At 41.7% G+C, this 19,280-nt stretch overlaps 1 protein-coding gene and 1 long non-coding RNA gene across 5 annotated transcripts; one reads left to right on the forward strand and one right to left on the reverse strand.

Moving 5' to 3' along the window:
- Positions 1-2,202: 2,202 nt before the first annotated feature.
- LOC127600066 (uncharacterized) lies at positions 2,203-11,202 on the forward strand. Of its 4 annotated transcripts, none has more exons than XR_007962241.1 (5): positions 2,203-4,161; positions 5,025-5,185; positions 8,858-9,978; positions 10,386-10,839; positions 11,111-11,202. It is a non-coding gene; the product is annotated as an uncharacterized LOC127600066 (long non-coding RNA). The 4 variants fall into 4 exon arrangements; XR_007962243.1 differs by having other exon boundaries at positions 8,858-9,012; positions 9,866-9,978; positions 10,386-11,202; XR_007962240.1 differs by having other exon boundaries at positions 10,386-11,202.
- sv2ba (synaptic vesicle glycoprotein 2Ba) lies at positions 3,958-14,199 on the reverse strand. Its single transcript, XM_052064314.1, has 12 exons — positions 13,699-14,199; positions 10,614-10,794; positions 9,861-10,012; positions 8,852-8,985; positions 7,484-7,573; positions 7,175-7,288; positions 7,009-7,097; positions 5,998-6,162; positions 5,774-5,907; positions 5,399-5,599; positions 5,018-5,177; positions 3,958-4,141 (listed from the first exon to the last, which is right to left on the reverse strand). The coding sequence occupies exons 1-12, from the start codon at positions 14,177-14,179 to the stop codon at positions 3,958-3,960; spliced, it is 2,085 nt and encodes a 694-aa protein (XP_051920274.1). The 5' UTR covers positions 14,180-14,199.
- Positions 14,200-19,280: the final 5,081 nt, after the last annotated feature.

The following is a 19,280-nucleotide window of genomic DNA, read 5'->3' on the forward strand; positions in this document are numbered from 1 at the left end:
ATTTGTTCTTGATTTTACTGTTTGGTGCTTTCTACCGCCTTTATTACCGATTTGTCTTACTGTTTATTGTGCATGTTAAATCGCTCCATGTACAGCACTTTGTATGTAGCGATGGCTGTTTGAAAGTGCTCTATAAATACTGTTGACTTGACTTGAATATTTGTACCAGAATGACCAATGCAATATTGGGATTTCTCATAAATCTGACACTTTTCGATCATTATACACATTTGACAAGGAGAAATGGAAGTTTTATTGACAAACAACATAACAGGAGGGAGGGTTAAACAAAACAATGTGCATAAAAATAATTGTAATATCTTCTTTACGGAAAACTATTTGATTCTTAAAGAGTGCTGAACGGTTAAATAGGTGCCCCAGGCAGTTACTGAGTCAAGTGGAGGGCAGAGCGAACGGCTTGAACCCGTGCCACGACCCGCCCATGCACTGCGGCCGAGGTGAAGCTGTGGGAGTGTGGCGGGCAGTTTGGCACCTCTCTCGGGGGTCATCGCCCACCCACAGCAGGCACTGAGGCCAGGCCGCTTGCCACCTGTCTAGACCCTTCGGCCGATCTTGCCGCGACCTCCACATGGAAGGATCAGGAATGATTGGAATTGGGGATTTCAGAAAGGTTTTCACTCACTCAAGAGACCTCTGCAAAGGCAAATCAATTTTCATTAGGATTCAATTGAATTTTGTTATTAACATTTCTGCATTATTCACTGGTTTGGAACATGGCCGAAATACCTTATGGCAGCATAATAATCAAATAAATATCAATACAAAAGAAATAAATAAAAATAATGAAAAGAATGAATCAATTAAAAAAAAAGTCCTTTTAGCAAAAACAGTAACCAAAGTACACAAATAAAATTTTAAAAATTACAATTAAAGAAACAATACCCATATTAACAATCAAAGATGAAATTGATCAAATAAAAGAACTAATGCATTCAAAAATGAAATAAAATAATTGAATACAAAAAATAAAATTTCAAGTTTAATGACTATTCAACAAGTTCACACGATGAATAAATAAATGAATACAAAATTAAATACAACAGAAGAAAAATAGTGTAGATAGTAAATGAGATTAAAAACAGCAAATGAATTAGCAAAATCCTATTAGCAAATAATAGATAAACGATGCAATTAAAAAGATAGACAAAAATTATTATTTTAATAGATAAAAAGATTTACTCCCATCCAAATATACAATTGGACTTTTTAACATCCAAATTGTTATATTCCTGCCGATCGATGACTGTATGTGTCATTTCATGCTGTTGTTTGTGCAACCCCGCAATGCTGCGTGAACGTGATTTTCTGTGTGTTTGTAAGTGGGGGTGGTGTGGTGTGGGTTAGGGGGGGTAACATTGCACACCTTAGGTGCGAAAAGAGGTTGGAGCGGGGAGGTTATCCAGGGGTGGACAATAAATTTCATCTAATTGTGACGGGGCGACATGTGTACTCATGAATGCAGCTGTCAGATTACTGTCGAGACAGTCATATATTGTGAACATATTAGTGGGTGAGTGCTGATAAAGATGGCGGACTCATCATCATCATCATGAGTGTGTCAGAGTAAACATGTTCTCCTACTTGTCTTGGCGCTAGCTCACACTTTTTAAGATAAGATATCCTTTATTTGTCCCACACTGGGAAATTTACAGTTGTGTGCTGACATGGTTTTGCACATAAAACTGCAAGCAAACCCACCCTCTTGATACACAGCTGCCACATACTACTTTTTCTCAACCCATGTTGCACATACGGTATATTGTATAGTAACAGTTTTAACATTATATGCAATAGAATGAGATTTTTTTTTTTTTTTTTTAAGAATGAATGAAAATTGCAGGGTGGCCCGTTGGGTCAGTGGTCAGCGTGTCGACCTCACAGTGCAGAGGTCGTGGGTTTGATCCCGGCTCCAGCCTTCCTGTGTGGAGTTTGCATGTTCTCCACCGTGCCTGCGTGGCTTTTCTCCGGGAACCCCGGTTTCCTCCTACATTCCAAAAACATGCATGGCAGGCTGATTGAACACTCTAAATTGTCCTTGAGTGTGATTGTGAGCACAAATGGTTGTTTGTCTACGTGTGCCCTGTGATTGGCTGGCGACCAGTTCAGGGTGTCCCCCGCATACTGCCCGAAGATGCTGGGATCGGCTCCAGCACCCCCCGCGACCCTTGTGAGGATAAAGTGGATCGGAAAATGGGTGGATGGATAGATGAAAATTTCAATTTGTAATGGCATTTTTTTATCATACCATCCACAGTCAAGGTTTCATAAACAAAAATTCACACATTGTTTCATAAAACAAAAAGGTAAAGAATGAAATAGACCTGTAATACAAATAAATTAAAAAATCCTTACTGTTTGTTAGGCCTGATATTTTCTCAGCAAACGAATATTATAATACCTAACAAATAATAATTTAATGGTTTATACTGTAATTGTATGATGGAAAATGAGAGGTGGCTATATAAGGGAGGCATTTTTTCGTCATGGGACAATGCAAACGGCACCTGAATGGGGCCTGGCCTCTATAATAGGGATGGCCACTCGTGGAGTAAATATGATGTCTCATTTAAAGTCTTTACCAAACAATTAATACAAAGCGAAACATTAGACCAACATCCCCCAGCTTTATTTAAGTCATGTCAGAACGGCTATGTTAGATTATACACAGGTCTACAATATGTACAAGCATGAGTATTATTTTCATTAAATATTTTGTTGACGTAAAATCACATACACACAATGCGCACACTCATGGCAAAAAATAGTCACACGCTCCTCTGGAATGTTAACATGTGTGTTAGAAACACGGCAGGTTTGTTGAAGAATGTTCTTTGTTAGTCACAACAATGTTACAGAGAGAATATTACAGCAAAAAAAAAACACAAATACACAATGTGGAGTCATTCCCATTTAAAAAACAAAACAAAAACAAACAAAAAACAAAACACACGCACGCACACACACACACACACACGAAAAAAACGACAGATCATTATGACTACAAGACAGAACCTGATGGAAAAAAAAGGGTAGAAAATACGGAAGACCAGAAAACTTTAACTAAACTTTTAAACAGAAAATACGCTATGCATGATATTTAACTGACTATTCAAGTAGGACACACTTGCAGAATGAACAGCTATTTTCTACACGACGTCATTTCTTGTCACAGTTTCCACCAAGCAGTAAATTTTAGTGCGTTAAATCCTGCTACAGCCATAATTGCGCAAGCGACTTGAAGAGTGCAAGTTTGCAGCAGGTTCACACACATTTTTTAAATTTGATTTGCACTAGCGCTGTCGTTCAACATTTGAGAGAAGTATAGGCCGTCACTACCATATTAGTCCTCAAGTCATGATACATTGTTGCAGTTCACCAGCAAATCTTGTGATTCAGAAACAAACAAAAAAATGTATGATAAAAATGTTGTTGAATAAAACTAAAAGAACTTGTAGGGTTAATCCAATAATGGGGGGGGGGGGGGGGTTGGGGGGTGTTGGATCACTAACGCTATGTAAACGTCAAGTGTTAGCCGCCAATGAATTGAGCGTGGACATGTTTGAACTGCGTCGTGGAAACTTTTGGCCTTTTTTCCGGACGTGAATGGGAAACCAAAGCACAACATGGCGACAGGAAGTACATCATCTTTAAAGCACTGTTCTGTCTTTTTAAAGCGGACCTCACAGGACATGACAACGTGAACCGAAGACGAAGGAAAATACAAATTAAAAATACAAACGCTAGTTTCATATTCACACATGATCCGGGCGGGCCTGAGGATCGTAAAGGGAACGGCAAGTGAAGGTCCACGTAGGCAATGTAAAAACATCCAGTTCTGGATGCACGACGTATGCCCCAAATGACTTATGGTCAGCCGTGGTCAGACGGCCCGTCGGGGGCGGCCTTGTTGGCGCAGGCGACGACGTTTGGCTGTGTTCAAGACAGGAACTTCTCCCGGGTCTCGGGCAGCTTTAGCGCCAGCAGACCCCCGCAAACGAGCGCAGAGAAGGCCAAGAAGATGGGGATGATCTTTGTGATGCCCACGAATGCCGCAAAGATGAAGCTGGCGATGATGGCGGCCAACTTGCAGATGCCGTTGAGGATGCCAAACGCTGTGCCTCTGCAAAGTTAAGATATACGGTAAGTATTTCCAAAAATGTGAGTAAGGGTTTACGTAATCACTTTTGTGATATATTGTACCTAACTACCAAACCTACCTACCCACCCACCTGCCTACCTACCCAAAGACCAAACCCACCTCCCTCCCCAATCTGCCGACCTACAAAATTTAGTTATCCACCCACCTAATCTACAGACCCTTCCATATACGTACTGTACGTAAATCACCATTGTTATTCAACCCTTACTCAATCCACAGAGGCTCTGTAATTATGGTGTCTGGTGTCAAATCCCCCATTACCTACCTAATCTGTACCTTTCCTATCTACCTGACCGCACCTACCCAACCAACCCTGCTTATCTACTCTACCCTACCTAGCACCTACCTTTCTAATCTATCTACCTGGCTACCCAGCTACATACCTTTCTCATGTACAGTACCTACCTACCTACCTACCTACATTACATACATACCTTTCTAATGTACCTACCTAGTTAACTACCTACTTAGCTACCTAGCTAGCTAGCTACCTACCTACATACTTTTCTAATGTACCTACCTCGCTAACTACCTACTTAGCTACCTAGCTAGCTACCTACCTACCTACCTTTCTAATGTACCTACCTAGCTAGCTACCTACTTAGCTACCTAGCTACCTACCTTTCTAATGTACCTACCTAGCTAGCTACCTACTTCGCTACCTAGCTACCTACTTAGCTACCTAGGTACCTACCTACCTACATAAATTTTCTAATGTACCTACCCTGTTACCTAGCTACACACACACACACACACACCGAGCTACTGACCTACCTACCCACCCTTAATGAGACATCATTTAAAGTTTAATAGCCACCGACTAACGTTTGACTCTACCTTTTAGATGACGGGTACAGTTCCACAGAAATGACCTCCAGTCCATTCCAGGCTGCCACGCTAGCGCCATAGAACAGACACTGCCAACATATAACCGCTCCTTGACTGAAGCTCAGCAGCAGTAGAAAGGTGCAGGCAGATGACACAAGCATGGAACCACCTGGAAAGGTAAAATATCGAACAGCAAGGCATGTTTGTCCCATTGCCACCAAGAGGTACGTTTTGGTTCAGTTTTTTTTTTTTTTACACTATGCACGTGATAACATTTCCCTGATCAAAAATTGCAGTTGTATGGTTTGGTTCTCTATTGAAGAGCATAACAACGGCTGTGAATTAAACTGTCGCACTTAGCGGAAAGATAACTTGATATAAGCAACTGACCTATTATACGGACTCGTCCGATCTTGTCCATGAAGAGCGCCGAGATGATGTTGCCTGGCAGCACCGCCAAGCTGCCCAGGAAGCTAACTAGATAAATGACTATGTCGTTCTCCTCCTGGAAATTGAGGTGGCAGCCTTTCTTGGGGTGCAGGAAGGTGGTGTTCTCCATGCGGCAGTCTTTGAACTTCTCTTGCCAAAGATCTGGTCAGTGACAAAATTACCGTACAGAGTTGTTAATAACAACAAAACTATTGGCTATTTGCAATTATTCAATACATGCTATTATTGTCAATACTACACAAGATTTGAGTCCCAATCACTCAAAATAAGTGAGTTAAAAACCTAGGACTTGGTACTTTAGGTTTGCCAATGTACCTGTGTTGTAGAAAACTGTGTTTTTGATGGTGCAGTTCTCAAAGAAGCTGTTGGTGGACTTGATGTCCTCAAAGTAGCAGTTCTCAAACAAAGAGTCTTCAAATTTGACCGACTTGATCTCAATGTTTGCAAACCTAAAAAACAGCACGCAAACACAAGATCAGGTTCAATTCAATTCCTCTCGGATCACTTCCTGATATTATGATCGGAGGCTGCGACCGTACTTGTCGTGGATGTACTCGCCCTCGCGGTGCACCTGGTTGACCAAGGAAAAGTTGAAGTGGAAACGCTCCACGCGTTCCCGGTGGAAAATGCGTACTTTGGATTCATACTCTTCGTACTGCATGTACTTGATCATGTCGGGGAACCACACTCCGAGACCATGGTAGCTAACATACGCACGCATGCACACACACACACACACACGCACACACACACACACACACACACACACGTATCATCTCACTGATGCTAACAGTTAGCTTAGCCAGCTAGTATTCGCTTAGCATCCATTCTAGCAAGTATTCTCAAAGTAATTTCAATGGGAAGAATTTTCTCCACTGACATCTCACATTGAATCCTGGAATTAAAAAAAAATGATAATAAGCTAAAACGGCATCCAACACTTTTCCCCTTATGATGTATTTACTCAGTGTGCGTGCGCGCGTGTGTGTGTGTGTGTGTGACTAAGTAATTAGTCTGGGTGAGAATATTAAGTTTGGGAAATAGGACTCTAAAACATAATTGAGTTCAACCAAAGCTGCATTCTGCACATCGAAATGATTTTTGTTGTTGTTTTTCCTCTTCTTTTTTGACTTTATTCTTTTTTTTAATTATTTTAACCATAATTATAACAGTTTGAAAATTATTTTAGACATTTTGGAAATAAACATTCGAAAACTTCATTTGGAAATTCAGAAAATTCAAATGAATTTAGCTAAAATACACACATTTGCGATGTTTTTTTTTTTAATTACCGTAATGTTTTTTTAAAAATAGAAATCCATGAATAGAAAAAAAAAGTATAGAAATTCTGGACATTTTGATTTGCAATTTTCAAGTTACGGCGAGGGAGTACTCTTTGTTTAGTTTGTTTAATTTACAAGCTGGTCCCCATAAATAATGATGTACTTTTGAAAATAATACAATATCATTTATTGCCAATTACAAAGTATTGGCTGGCAAACTGCAGAGGGTCCCCTGACCTCAGTTTGAGAACCACTGTGTTGAAGTACCTGAAGGCCAGACAGAACCAAACGATGGCCAGGAAGAGGCCTTGCAGTCGCAGCTCAGGCGCAGACAGTGACATCACGTTAGCCATCACCTGAAAGACAAAAAGGAAGTATACAGTGTGAGGATGAGAATTGATTTGGGAGGAGCCGAGGTGGCGTCGTTAGCGACCTGCTGCAGCATGGTCATGTGTCTGACAGTCCAACGCTGGAAGGCGGTGCCCGTATCGCTCTGGATTTCAATGAATTCGTCTTCCTGCGTCTGCGGCGTTTTGATGTTGGTTGCCTGTGTTGCAACAACACCGTTTCAATATTGTGCTACATTAAAAAAAACGTTTTTGCATATTTTCATACTGACATCAAGTTTTCAATTAGAAAAGTCTTGGCATTCATTGCGTTCTTTCCCGCAAGATAGGCATTATTTTCTTCTGTGAAATTTCAAGCACTGATTTAATTTGTTCATAATAAACCCATCACTCACGGTGAAGACTCTCTCAGGTTCGCCTTTGGCCTTCCAGTTGGTGTCGTGAACACGACGCAGGACCATCCACGCCTCGTCGTGTCGGGCGCTCTGAAATGAACCAAGTATCTCCAATTGGATGAATATTATTTGTGCGTGCATGTATTTTTGCATGCACCACTTTATTGTCATCATCGGGAAGACCAAGGCTGTGGTCACAAATATTCACTCGTTCCGTGCTACCTATTGAGTAGAATGTCCTGGAAAATAAAACTTACTAGATCAATGAAAGCTGGTTTAGCTTCCGTAATAAGTAGTGAACAATTAAATACATCCAAATACCAGGATATTGTTTTAAGATGAGTGTATCTTATACATGTAATTAAAAAAAACAACTTTATGTGATGTGCTGCTATAAAGTTGTTTTGTGCCACATTGATTCATCTTTTGATGAAATTACACTACATATGTAAAAAAACAAATAAAATCTCCTAATATCCTGCTTTGCACAGGATTACCATGACAAAGAATCTTTTCAAAATTCTGAGGAAACCACAAATATCCGTGTCATTGCTCACTGCGCCAACAAAACTGACCATATTCATCACCATCATCTCATTTATCATTGATGCGCTATTTTTTACTCTCCACGCTGCAGTCAGGTATGCAGTTGTGCAAGAGTGTTTGTATTCGGGGCCGGGCTGCAACACACTAAGCCAATCATGACACCGCATGTGGTTAAGTGGCTGACAAAGTGCTGGAAGACACCGGTGGGGTGCGCGGTGTTCCGGTTGATGGTTTCGCGAGCCTTCGCTACCTCGGCATCGCGATGGGGTGTTGCTTTTGGACGGAGGGTGTCTCAATAGAAGGAACCCAATTTCATTCAGCGAACATAAAAACACGAGACCAGTGGTTCTTAACCTGGGTTCGATCGAACCCAAGGGGTTCGGTGAGTCGGTCTCAGGGAATCGACCGAGCCTCTGCAGTGGACGGTAAGACACACGCGACTCAACATGTTATGACACGCCCGCTTGGCCATCATTGGCTGCAGATGATCACGTGACATTGCGTGTCCAATCAGTGCTGTGGCAAATTTAGTTCGCTTTGTCGTCAATGTGTGACTGTCGTTGAAAAAAAAAAGTATACTTAGCTCCAGAAATGTTATTGACTTTTTTTATTTATATATAGTTTATATAGTTTTTAATAAATGCGTTTTTTTATATACCTTGAATTTATTTTAAAAAATGAAATATGAAATATATATATATAAATATATATATATTTCACTCATGAAGGGTTCGGTAAATGTGCATATTAACTGGTTGGGTTTGGTACCTCTAAAAAGGTTAAGAACCACTGCACTAGACTAAAAAAACAGGTATTGCTGACCTCCAGGAGGAATCGCGGACTTTCCGGCATGAAGAAGACGCCGACTAGAGCAGCCAGAGTGGGAAAGAGACACACCAGGATAAAGAGTCTCCAGCTGTGCATCTGGAATTCTGTGCCGATGGCAAAGCCCCAACCTGGAAGCACGTGGTCAACATTTCACAGTAAGTCAGAGTCGCAATGGCAATTTTGTCTGTGTTCCTGTCGGATCTCCTTGTGCTTTCTATACTGTATGATGCTGTGTAAATTGGATTGGATTGGATAAGCTTTATTGTCAAATGTACTGTATGTGTACATCTCTCAAATGATCACATTGCTGTTGTACATTCATGCGTGGCAAACCCCTGCCTATTTGTGGTTCACAATTCAGAAATTCAAAACAAGTTAGTTTTTTTCCTCCCGTGCAACCTATCCTGAAACACTCACCTATTCGCAGGTAGGAGGGCTAAACTAAGTTTAGCCTGGGTTGTTAGCAGAAGTAACAGAGACTCTTCACTGTGTGTGAGTTGTTGTTGTTTTTGCTTCGGAATATTCGTTGAAGAATGTAAATTGTCGTTGATGATTTATCAAAGACTTGAACTTGTCCCTTTTGTTCTGCTTATGTTTGACTTTGACAAAAAATAAAATGTCTTCACTGTTAACAAGCATACACCCATTAAAGGTCAAGACATTTGAACATTTTTAACATTGTCTTTGATGTTTATGATAACGTAGAAATTCTAAAATCCACATGCATCAAACACATGACCTGGGGGCCAGATCAGGCCCATTGCATCACTCCATTTGGCCTGCTAAAGCAAATAAAGTGTCTACTTCATGACAAAAGGTTTGTCCTAGTTTTAAATTTCGGCAAAAAATATGTCCTAAATAAGTTTTTTTATGGTTAATGAAACAACGAAAACACAAGCTTTTGGGGTTTATTCATGCATTTATTGAAGTATTGATTTTCAGCTGTACAGAAGAAGGAAGGTGTGTGTGTGTGTGTGTGTGTATGTGTGTGTGCGTGCGTTACCGTAGTGGGGGATGATCCCCCAGGCTGTGAAGGAAGCGTAGAGGCCTCCCAACATCCAGAACATCCAAAGCCAGCTCAGATGTTCGCCACGTTTGTCCATCTGCAGGAACTCGGTGAAGTACGTATACACGATGGGGATGGAGCCTCCGATTCTAGAAAGAAATGTATCTGTTATTATTATTCACATGTGTAATGGAATCGGTGAGAATGTCCTCTGGGACCATTTGTAAGACAGTGTACCCTCGCCATATTGTAGTTCAACATTGGTTACCCTTGCGACATTGCCAATTTTTAAGAGATCTTTTTTTTTTTTAATAAGGGCTTTATACAGTATATAGTCAGTGGCCTGCTTATGAACATTCACGTTTTTCCGTTGCCTGTCTGTGGCATTTTGCCTGATCATAATGTTAAACTTATGAACGTAAAAACAAATACATAAATAAATACAATTATCTGAAATGTTTGACTGTTTTGGGGCTTTTATAACAATGCATTGTTTAATTCACTTTTTTGTTTGTTTTACAGTAAACTGGAAGTAACAAACTGCTTGAAGCAAGCACGCTTGACCTCTTGTGTGGAGACGCATGCACAGGCGCGCGCGCGCACACACACACACACATAACCACTAATAGTATCCTATAGTGAATGTAATGTAAATGTGAATTATTTACGGTAAAGGTCAGCGGTAATGACATTGACATTTTGTACATGCAAATGGGAATTTAATTGAAGTCAAATGTGCGGGCATCTCACCCAAAGCCGGAGCAGAACCTGAAGAAGACGAAGAAGCCGTAGCTCTGAGCGAAACACGACAGAAAGGAGAAGAGCAGATCGATGGACAGCACGTAGATCAGGCACTTCCTGCGCCCCATCTTGTCGCAGAGACCCCCCCACACCAGTGCGCCCACCATCATGGCCACGTACACCAGCAGTCCTGACAGACATGAGCACACCACTTGTTACGCATTGTGGCAAAACAGTAAGCCTGCTCTTATTTTCATTCTGAATACATTACATCTTATTTTTATGTGATACTATTTCAAGCTATTTGATTTCAGTTCGTCCCTGAGTGTATTAATTAAGAGTGAGCATTATTGGCTTCGCAAAGGACCTCATTAGATGTGTCAGTTAACCTGTGGCCTGTAAGACTCCGGTACTAGAAATACATCTGATTTCCACTAGGAGGCACCCTTCCCCCTTCTATGAGCACGTCGAAGTCCCCCATTTGATTTGCTAATGTATGTTTTTAGAGACTGACTTCATGTTGACGCCAGCGATCAAGATGGCTGAATATTCATGCGGCAGGAATAAGAAATAAAGGTCAGCATCATAAAACATTGAAGTTGGCTACTGGCAAATGTTTTTCCGCCGCCATTAAGGATTTGTTAATGGTGTCGCCTCGGTCAGCAGGTGTTCAAGTCCAGTTGAGCCATTACTGTACCGCTTCGAAGAATGACCCGCCGCGCTGCCCATTAGATACAAACCATTATGAACTTCCTCTTAATGTCTCGGGGGGAATTTAATAGACCCCCACCCCAGTCATCCGTGCCTCCCAACCTGCTCTGTTTTACTACATGGCCCTAAATACAGCATGCCCATAAACGGCTTAAGGGCACGTGCAGCCATCGTGTGCGCCTTCCGTGCGGATTAGTGGCTCTGCACGCCTCCTCCTACGTACCCTGGTCCACCTCCGACAAGTTTTCTCCTAAAGCGGAGGCTTTGAACAAAGAGGGAACTGCCCTGACATGACTGATGCTGTATTCTTTTTGTGATGGATACTGAAGAAAGAGTATTCTTTCATTGTGAATACTGCACACAATCCTACCAGGGCTATGGTTTTCTGATTCGTTTCTATAATATTTTAGTGATCCAGCCCTATGGAGACTGCTGAGCAAAACGGAAAGCCCTAGGTGTGGAGGCTAATCAACAGATTAATGAACTAACCTAGCTTCCACACACCCAACCAACACCCCAACTAACTAACTAACTAACTAACTAACTAACTAACTAACTAACTAACTAACTAACTAACTAACTAACTAACTGACTGGCTGGTCGACCCACTTACTAACAGACTAACTATCCAACTAACTATCCAACTAACTAACTAACTAACTAACTAACTAACTAATTTAACACGCTATTCTACATCCAACCAACCGCAACCGACCCACTCGCTGATTCAATCCAAGTGAACAATCAAACTACATATTAGTGACTAACCTACCATTCAACTAACTAGCCAGCCGACCTAACGACCAAACTAATGAGTTAGCTTATTAACCTTTTGATTCATGGTGGACTAACTACCTGACCATCCAAACCAACCACTTACTTGACTGAAAGACTTACTGACCAATCAACCAACTAACCAGCAAGCCAACCAATGAACTAACTCATTAACTGTGACCCAAACATAACTTGTAGTCTGACACTTTGCGTTTTGATGGCTGTCAAACCTAACACTCCGCTGATAGTAAAGGTCAAGCATTCAACCTCATTTGTACTTTGGATTGTCCGTCAATCCTCCCGGTAAGGAGGCAAGAAAAAGTCCGGTCCAATGAAAAACCGATCATGTGGTTCATTACAAGTGAGAAGCAAAGAATTGTTATTCTGAACCCTATCTGTGCCCCCCCCCCCTCCTCTGTTGGAAGAGCATGAGCGTGAATCAAAGCGGATCATTCTGTTGATATGATTCATATTTTCGACGCCAATGGCACGCCGCTCCCCTTCGGCTCTGCCCAAACAAGACGCCGCCGGCCCATTTACGCCGGGGCTGTTTTACCTGCACAATGGTCAGAGGCTCCAAGCGTGTCTGACGGCACTTTGCCTCGACCACCGCAGGAACATGTTCCGTATTAGCCCGCGAACACGCACGCACACACGCGCGCGCGCAGGCAGGATGCAATCACCACCCGCTTCCTCATCCATCGCTCGCACCACCGCATCCCTGGAGCCCGTTGCTAAGATGAAATGATATACACTCGATCTGTGCAGCAGGCCGCAGCAACAGGATGAGAGGCTTTCATTTGCTCTTACGGGACGAGGAACAGACGTTATTTCCCTGCGATTTGGACTTGTGCGGCATACTGATTACGAGTCCTCTTTCTAGGGCTAGGCACAATCAATTTTTCCCCTCTCCCGACCTTGTGGTTTCGTTTCTGAACTCTGACTGTAAATTTCCTTTTGCATCCATTGCGGTACAAATAAAAACTAAAAACTAACTGACTGACCAACTGACCCAACAAACAAGAAATGAGTTAACACCTGCTCCCTCACAATCAGCCAAAAACAAGCAGCAACTAACAAGCCAACCAACCAACCAACCAACCCAAAACCAACTAACTAACTAACTAACTAACCAACTAACTAGCTAACTAACTAGCTAACTAACTAGCCAACTAACTAACAAACTAACTAACTGACTAACTAACTAACTAACTAACCAACTAACAAACTAGCTAACCAGTTAACCAACTAACCAACTTGTTGCCTAACTAACTAACCGAGTAACTAACTAACTACCCAATGAATGAACTAACTAACTAACTAACTAACTAGCAGCCCAAAAGCAAGCAAGCAAGCAATCAACCAACCATCCACACACAAATTAACCAACAAACCAACCATACTGATACGACTGATATTATTATTATTATTATTATTATTATTATTATTATTTTTTTTTTTTGGACAAGCTGTTCACGACCCACTCAAAAGGGGCCAGTGATCCACTTTTGGGTCCAGACCCTCCTTTTGAGAACCGGTGATTTACAGTATGCTGTCAGTCTTGTTGGGATGACTTCCAAGGTTTGGTGGTTCTTTCTCCGCCACTTACCCAACAAGCCCTTGTCCGAGTTGGATATGCACATGTCCTTCTCGGCGCTGGGCATGACAAAGCCCACCACGAAGCCGTCCACGCCGTCGGCCATCAACGCCAGGCCCAGCACCACGAAGAGCATCCACTGGAAGCGACCATGTCCGCAGTCCTCCATGATGGTCTCGTACTGCTCCGGCAGGTTGTCCTCATCGTATTCCTCTTGCTGGGCAGCCAGTCGGGCCTTCCGTTTAGCCTCGAGGCGCGCTGCCCGCCGGGCCTCCTTGATCTCATCCGGGTGTGGAACGCCCTGGTACTCGCCCTCATACATCTGCTCATCCTCATCCGCACCCTCTGTGGCATCGCTGGCGGCGTCCTCCTCCTGGGGCGGGTAGTTTGTCTGGTAGGGGTATCCGTCCTTACCGCCGCCATCTTGGTTGTAGGTGTACTCGCCCGTTTCGGTCAACTGCTGGTTGACATTGTTCTGATATGGGTCATTCATGGCGGCCTTGCAGGTTTCTGGTGCTCTGAGACGTCCGAGTGTCTGCTACAAGGCTTCAGCGGCTGTGACGATGCGCTATGATCTTCGCATGCTCAACCTAAAACATAACAAGCATCTTCAACAACTTCAAAGGATCACAGTAATGCAAGATTTTTATTACAAGGCCTGTATTACTGATACCAAGAAAGTGAATACATCCTATACTCACAAAAAGTTAGAGGTATTGGGTTTCTGGGTAAAATTTCAGAATGAATCTAAAATGCAGGAGAATAGAATTTGACCTCCATTATCACAACTTTTAAGTGTTAGTCGAACTTTGTTTTTGTATTTTCAGTATATATTGGAGAAAACTCTGAAGTCAAAATTGCATGCCATGTATTATTACTATTCATGCAGGTTAACTTATTTTTACACTTTAAGAATGCATCACCACTTTAAAATGAGAAGCATGTACAGTATACATGTATACATGCTTCTGTATACATGCTACAGTATATGTTACATATATTTTCCTCACGTGTCACTATGAACAATCAAATATCACCTGAAAATGTAAATTTCACGAAAATCATTTTTGAAAAGAATATTACTATGTGGGAAAGCTCACACCACAATCCCAGGACAGCATTTTATTTCCTTTTTTATTGTTCTTTACTTAATTGTTTCTTTTTTGTGGTGGAAAATTCAGCCGCATAATTGAAGGCATTTAAAATAGCATTTACTTGACAACTAAGACTACTTTTTATGTTTTTTTGGTGTGTTATGTCAGATGCAGCAAACACAAATGCAGCAAACCTTCTAGAAATTACTTTTGGAGTTTTAGACTCAAAGAGGAAATGACTATGACACATCCAGAAATAATTTTACCTGAGACTAAATTCTATCTAATCTCAATTGACCTTACCAAGTAAAAGGACAAATGTCAGTGATGTTCGCTCACCTATTAAACTCATTCGGCCGGTAATAAGTAACTTAATGTTCCTAAAATTGATAGCATTGTACTCGAATGTCGTACTTTTAGTGCTAGATAAGAAAGAATGTATCCATTAGGATAGATCAGTGACATTTTAGTCCTGACGGAAGTAACATGGAGGCTTAGTTGGGCTTCAACCTGGAATTTATAGATTTGATCAAGCTCGACTACAACAAAATTGATCAATGAGCACTCGCTCATTGATCATTGATAAATAGGTAAAATAAAGTTAAACAAAGTTCTCTTACCAGACGGGCCTTCTGTTAAACCATTTCGGAGCACAAAAAAAAGGTCCAAGGGGCATTTTCAAACGGCCAAAGCTAACATGTCACTTTATCCCGAGACCGTGATGCAGTCAAGGCTGAGGGATTAGCATCCAACCTCACGATACGACAACCCCCCCCCCCCCCGCCCCCCCCTGCTCAACGCCACCCTGCCTCACCCGGGATCATCCCCACAGGAGTCCGACCCTCACCCTGCGTGGACGAATGGTACGGTCCTGTCTGTGATACCCAACCCAAACAGCTGAGATCTCTTATTAAAAGGACTCAGGACACCAGTAGCTGGCTCATTTGGATTCTCAATGTGTGCACTCTTTGAAATGTCATCCATGTTAATACGGGCCGACTCATCTATCTCTAAATCTGTCCATACAAACTAGAATTTCATTAAGTACAGCACAGACAAGCTAGGAAAAAAATTCTCTACATTCAAAAAATTCTCTGAATGCTGAACACTTGTCTTTCATATAAAACACACTCTGGCCCCAAACCCTAACCTGGACCCTAAACCCAACCCCAGACCTCAACCGATCCTCAAATTAACAAACCTCAACCACGACACCTAACCTAACTCCAAATCTACTGCTTAAAGGGGAAGTCACGGGGAAAAAAATTCTTCTTTACAATATGTTTTATGCTCCCCCCACTACGGCATTCTGATTAATACTGCGTTTGTCTGATGACATCACAATGCCTAAAATGGACACATACTTGCATCTCCTTACAGAAGTTAATGTAGTGTGACATTAAATGTTTTCACAAATTCAGACCTAAACTCACCACGAAATGTAACTTGCCATAGAACAATTTGCTGCGATTAAAACATTACCCAGCCAGCTGGCAAAGGCTCTCATTTGGATGGAAAAAGTACGACCTTAAATGGAAACTAATCAACAACTCCCCTCTATCCAATCAGGCAATAGTTTATCAGTCAGAAGCAGTTTAACTACCTCCTTATCCCAACTTTGATCATTCTATTTATTCCCATAAATCCATGAACTCACGAAAAGTGGACAGTTCCTGTGCGGCCATCCTATTTTCAGTGACTGCAAGTGTGGAATTCTACAGGATTGCGAAACTCATTGCTCAGAATAAATTTGTATGAAGAACATATTTAAATATGGGTATTGCTTTTATCGCTTCTGTTTTTGTCCTTTTTCTCTTTTTTATCCAAATGGGGGGCCTTAAATAAAGTGGAAGTAAAAAAAAAGAAAGGATGTCCCATTCCCGTGCAACCCGCACATTTTTCAGTCTAAAGCGGAATCTAACCCTTAGATCCACCCTTAACCCCAACCCCAAACCTCACTGTTAACCCTCAACCATAACCCAAAACCCAAATCCTAGACCTTAGTCCGAACATGAAAATAAACCTCAACCCTAACCACAAACTAGATGTCTTCAAAGTGAGTGCTATAACCTCCAGGCAAGAGCACTCAGTTCTCAATGACATCTGTCCTCCGATAAAATCTGAATTTTTCTGACATATGATATGATAAAATATGATATGATCATTGGATGTACATTGATGACCCACCCACTCCAGCAGGTGATTTGGTACAGTCTGCAATGGGACATCATTCCAGGGAGTAGAAGCATAAAGCTCCTTATAATCCCGAGGCCAGATAATTCCAACGCAAAGCGGATTAGCTCCACCCCGGCAAAGCTATTGGCTAAATTTAGTCCAGCCACGCTTGCGCCGCCTTTGTTAAGCCCCTCCCACATCTCCCTTCCTCCCTTCCTGTGCCAGTTTGTCATTGTGCAAACAACCCTGTTTATCATCTCACAAGGGGCTAATATAAATTGAAGCCAGCCTTTCTCTGGGTCAAATGGACGGAAGCGTGGATGCTTCATTTTAGAATGTCCTCCACTTGTCATGCTGGAACACTGGCTAATGGAGTGCACTGGGATTATAATCCCATGGGATGGGACGGGGGTTCCTGGAATGGCAAAAACCTGAAATGAAAAAGAATAAATAGGATGGCATGACTCAAATAAATACAAATGCACATCTGCAGCCCAATAAATTAGAATATAAAAGTTCATTTACTTCAGTAGTTCATTTCAAAAAGTGAATTTTATATTTTAGAGTAAATAGATTCATTAAACAAATAGGAATATACTGTCCAGGACAGTTCTTCCATAATTTCCTTACAAATTATTAGTGTTTTTTTAGATTGGTTATTATCTAATTGAGTGTTCAAATTCTTGAGCTGGTGAAATTGAGATTTTGATTAGATGTAAACCAAAATCATGAAATTGTAAACTATCGATCCAGATACTATGGTGGCTGACAAGGGCAAACGTGCTGCAAACACGGTAATGCTGTGTGTTTTTAAGCAGATGTATAGTCTGGATCCAGATTATTTTATTTCTTTGCAACAACTTGACAAGATGTAATTGATTAAATTCAACACCCCATCATTTTTGTGTGTACTAAATGTGCAGATAGTGGTCTTGTATTTAAGATTTTGTGAGATGTGATTTATAAATTAAACACATCCTCATTTTTTTTAAACCCATTTTGACACCAAGACATGTCTTCATTCATCACTTCATCATTTACAATATCTGTTCGGACGGTGCCCCCTGCCAAATGAATGACATGTAACCAATGGGCTGTAATTACTCTTCTACTACTCTGTATGATGTATAGAAACCATCTATTGTCCGAACCATATTTGTTGGAAAATTACATTAAAAACTGTGACACACTTTATGTTACCGCAGCACCATCTGCTGGATCTAGTGGGGCACTGCGGCATTTGCCCCGAATGGAAACATGCCACTCTTTGTTGGCTAAATGATGTTCCTTCAGTGTCTTGGCCTTTTAATTAAAGGACCAGCGACTGTTAATCCGTCGGTCTCTGCTGAATGGAAGCGGAATGTCTTGCAGGTGAGTGGGAGGAATTAAAGTGTCCCAGCGCAAATCCCTCACATCCCATTGGACATGGTTGACTGGACTTTAGGTCACCTGACATGATGTGAGGATCGCACAGATGTTGTTTGATGTGTTCCAAACATGTACTCAGTGGAAGTACTTTTTATGGATAACATCATTCTTTATGTTGTTGATGATGCACACACACACACACGCACACACACACACACACACACACACAAATGCATACCTGCTGTATTTACTGTATTAGGTGGGTGCTCTGACTCCTCAAGGTCGATACATTGCAGTGTGAGATCAACAGTGACCCCTTGTGGTTATGACTGGAAGTGTCTAGGTACAAGTACCTGTATTATTAATTTATTATAAAAACCAACAATATAAATCCATCCAACCATCTACTGTATCTTCTTCCACCTATCGTCATGGGGGCAGCAGCTTGAGCAGGGAAGGCCAGTTGTCCTTCTCCCCAGCCACTTCATCCAGCCCAGAAGGCATTCAGGCCAGCTGGTCTCCAGCGTGTCCTGGGTTGTCTTCCTCCTGGTGAGATGTGCCCAGAACACCTCAGCAGGAAGGCATCCAGAAGTGATCCTAACCAGATACCCGAGCCACCTCAACTGGCTCCTCTTGATGCAGAGGGGCAGCAGCTCAACTCAGAGTCCCTCTGACCAAGCTTCTCACCCTATCTCTAAAGGAGAGCCCAGAAACTGTGCACATTAAACAAATTTTGGCCAAAAACACGCAAAATGTATTTTCTTTATGTTTTGGATTAAAATGTAAATACAAATGTGTAGATTTGAACTTGCAAAACTTCCTTTTCAAAAATAGCAAGGCTCGCTTTTTAACTGTTGTGGCTGGAGTTAGCAAGGAAGTAAATGAAGCCACTTCATCCGATATCCCTTCCCTGCTTCCTCGTGTTTACTCGGTCTATTTGGCGGTGGGGTAGAGGTC

The sequence above is a fragment of the Hippocampus zosterae genome, chromosome 4, assembly GCF_025434085.1.
Source record: "Hippocampus zosterae strain Florida chromosome 4, ASM2543408v3, whole genome shotgun sequence".
In the NCBI taxonomy this organism is placed as follows: Eukaryota; Metazoa; Chordata; class Actinopteri; order Syngnathiformes; family Syngnathidae; genus Hippocampus; species Hippocampus zosterae.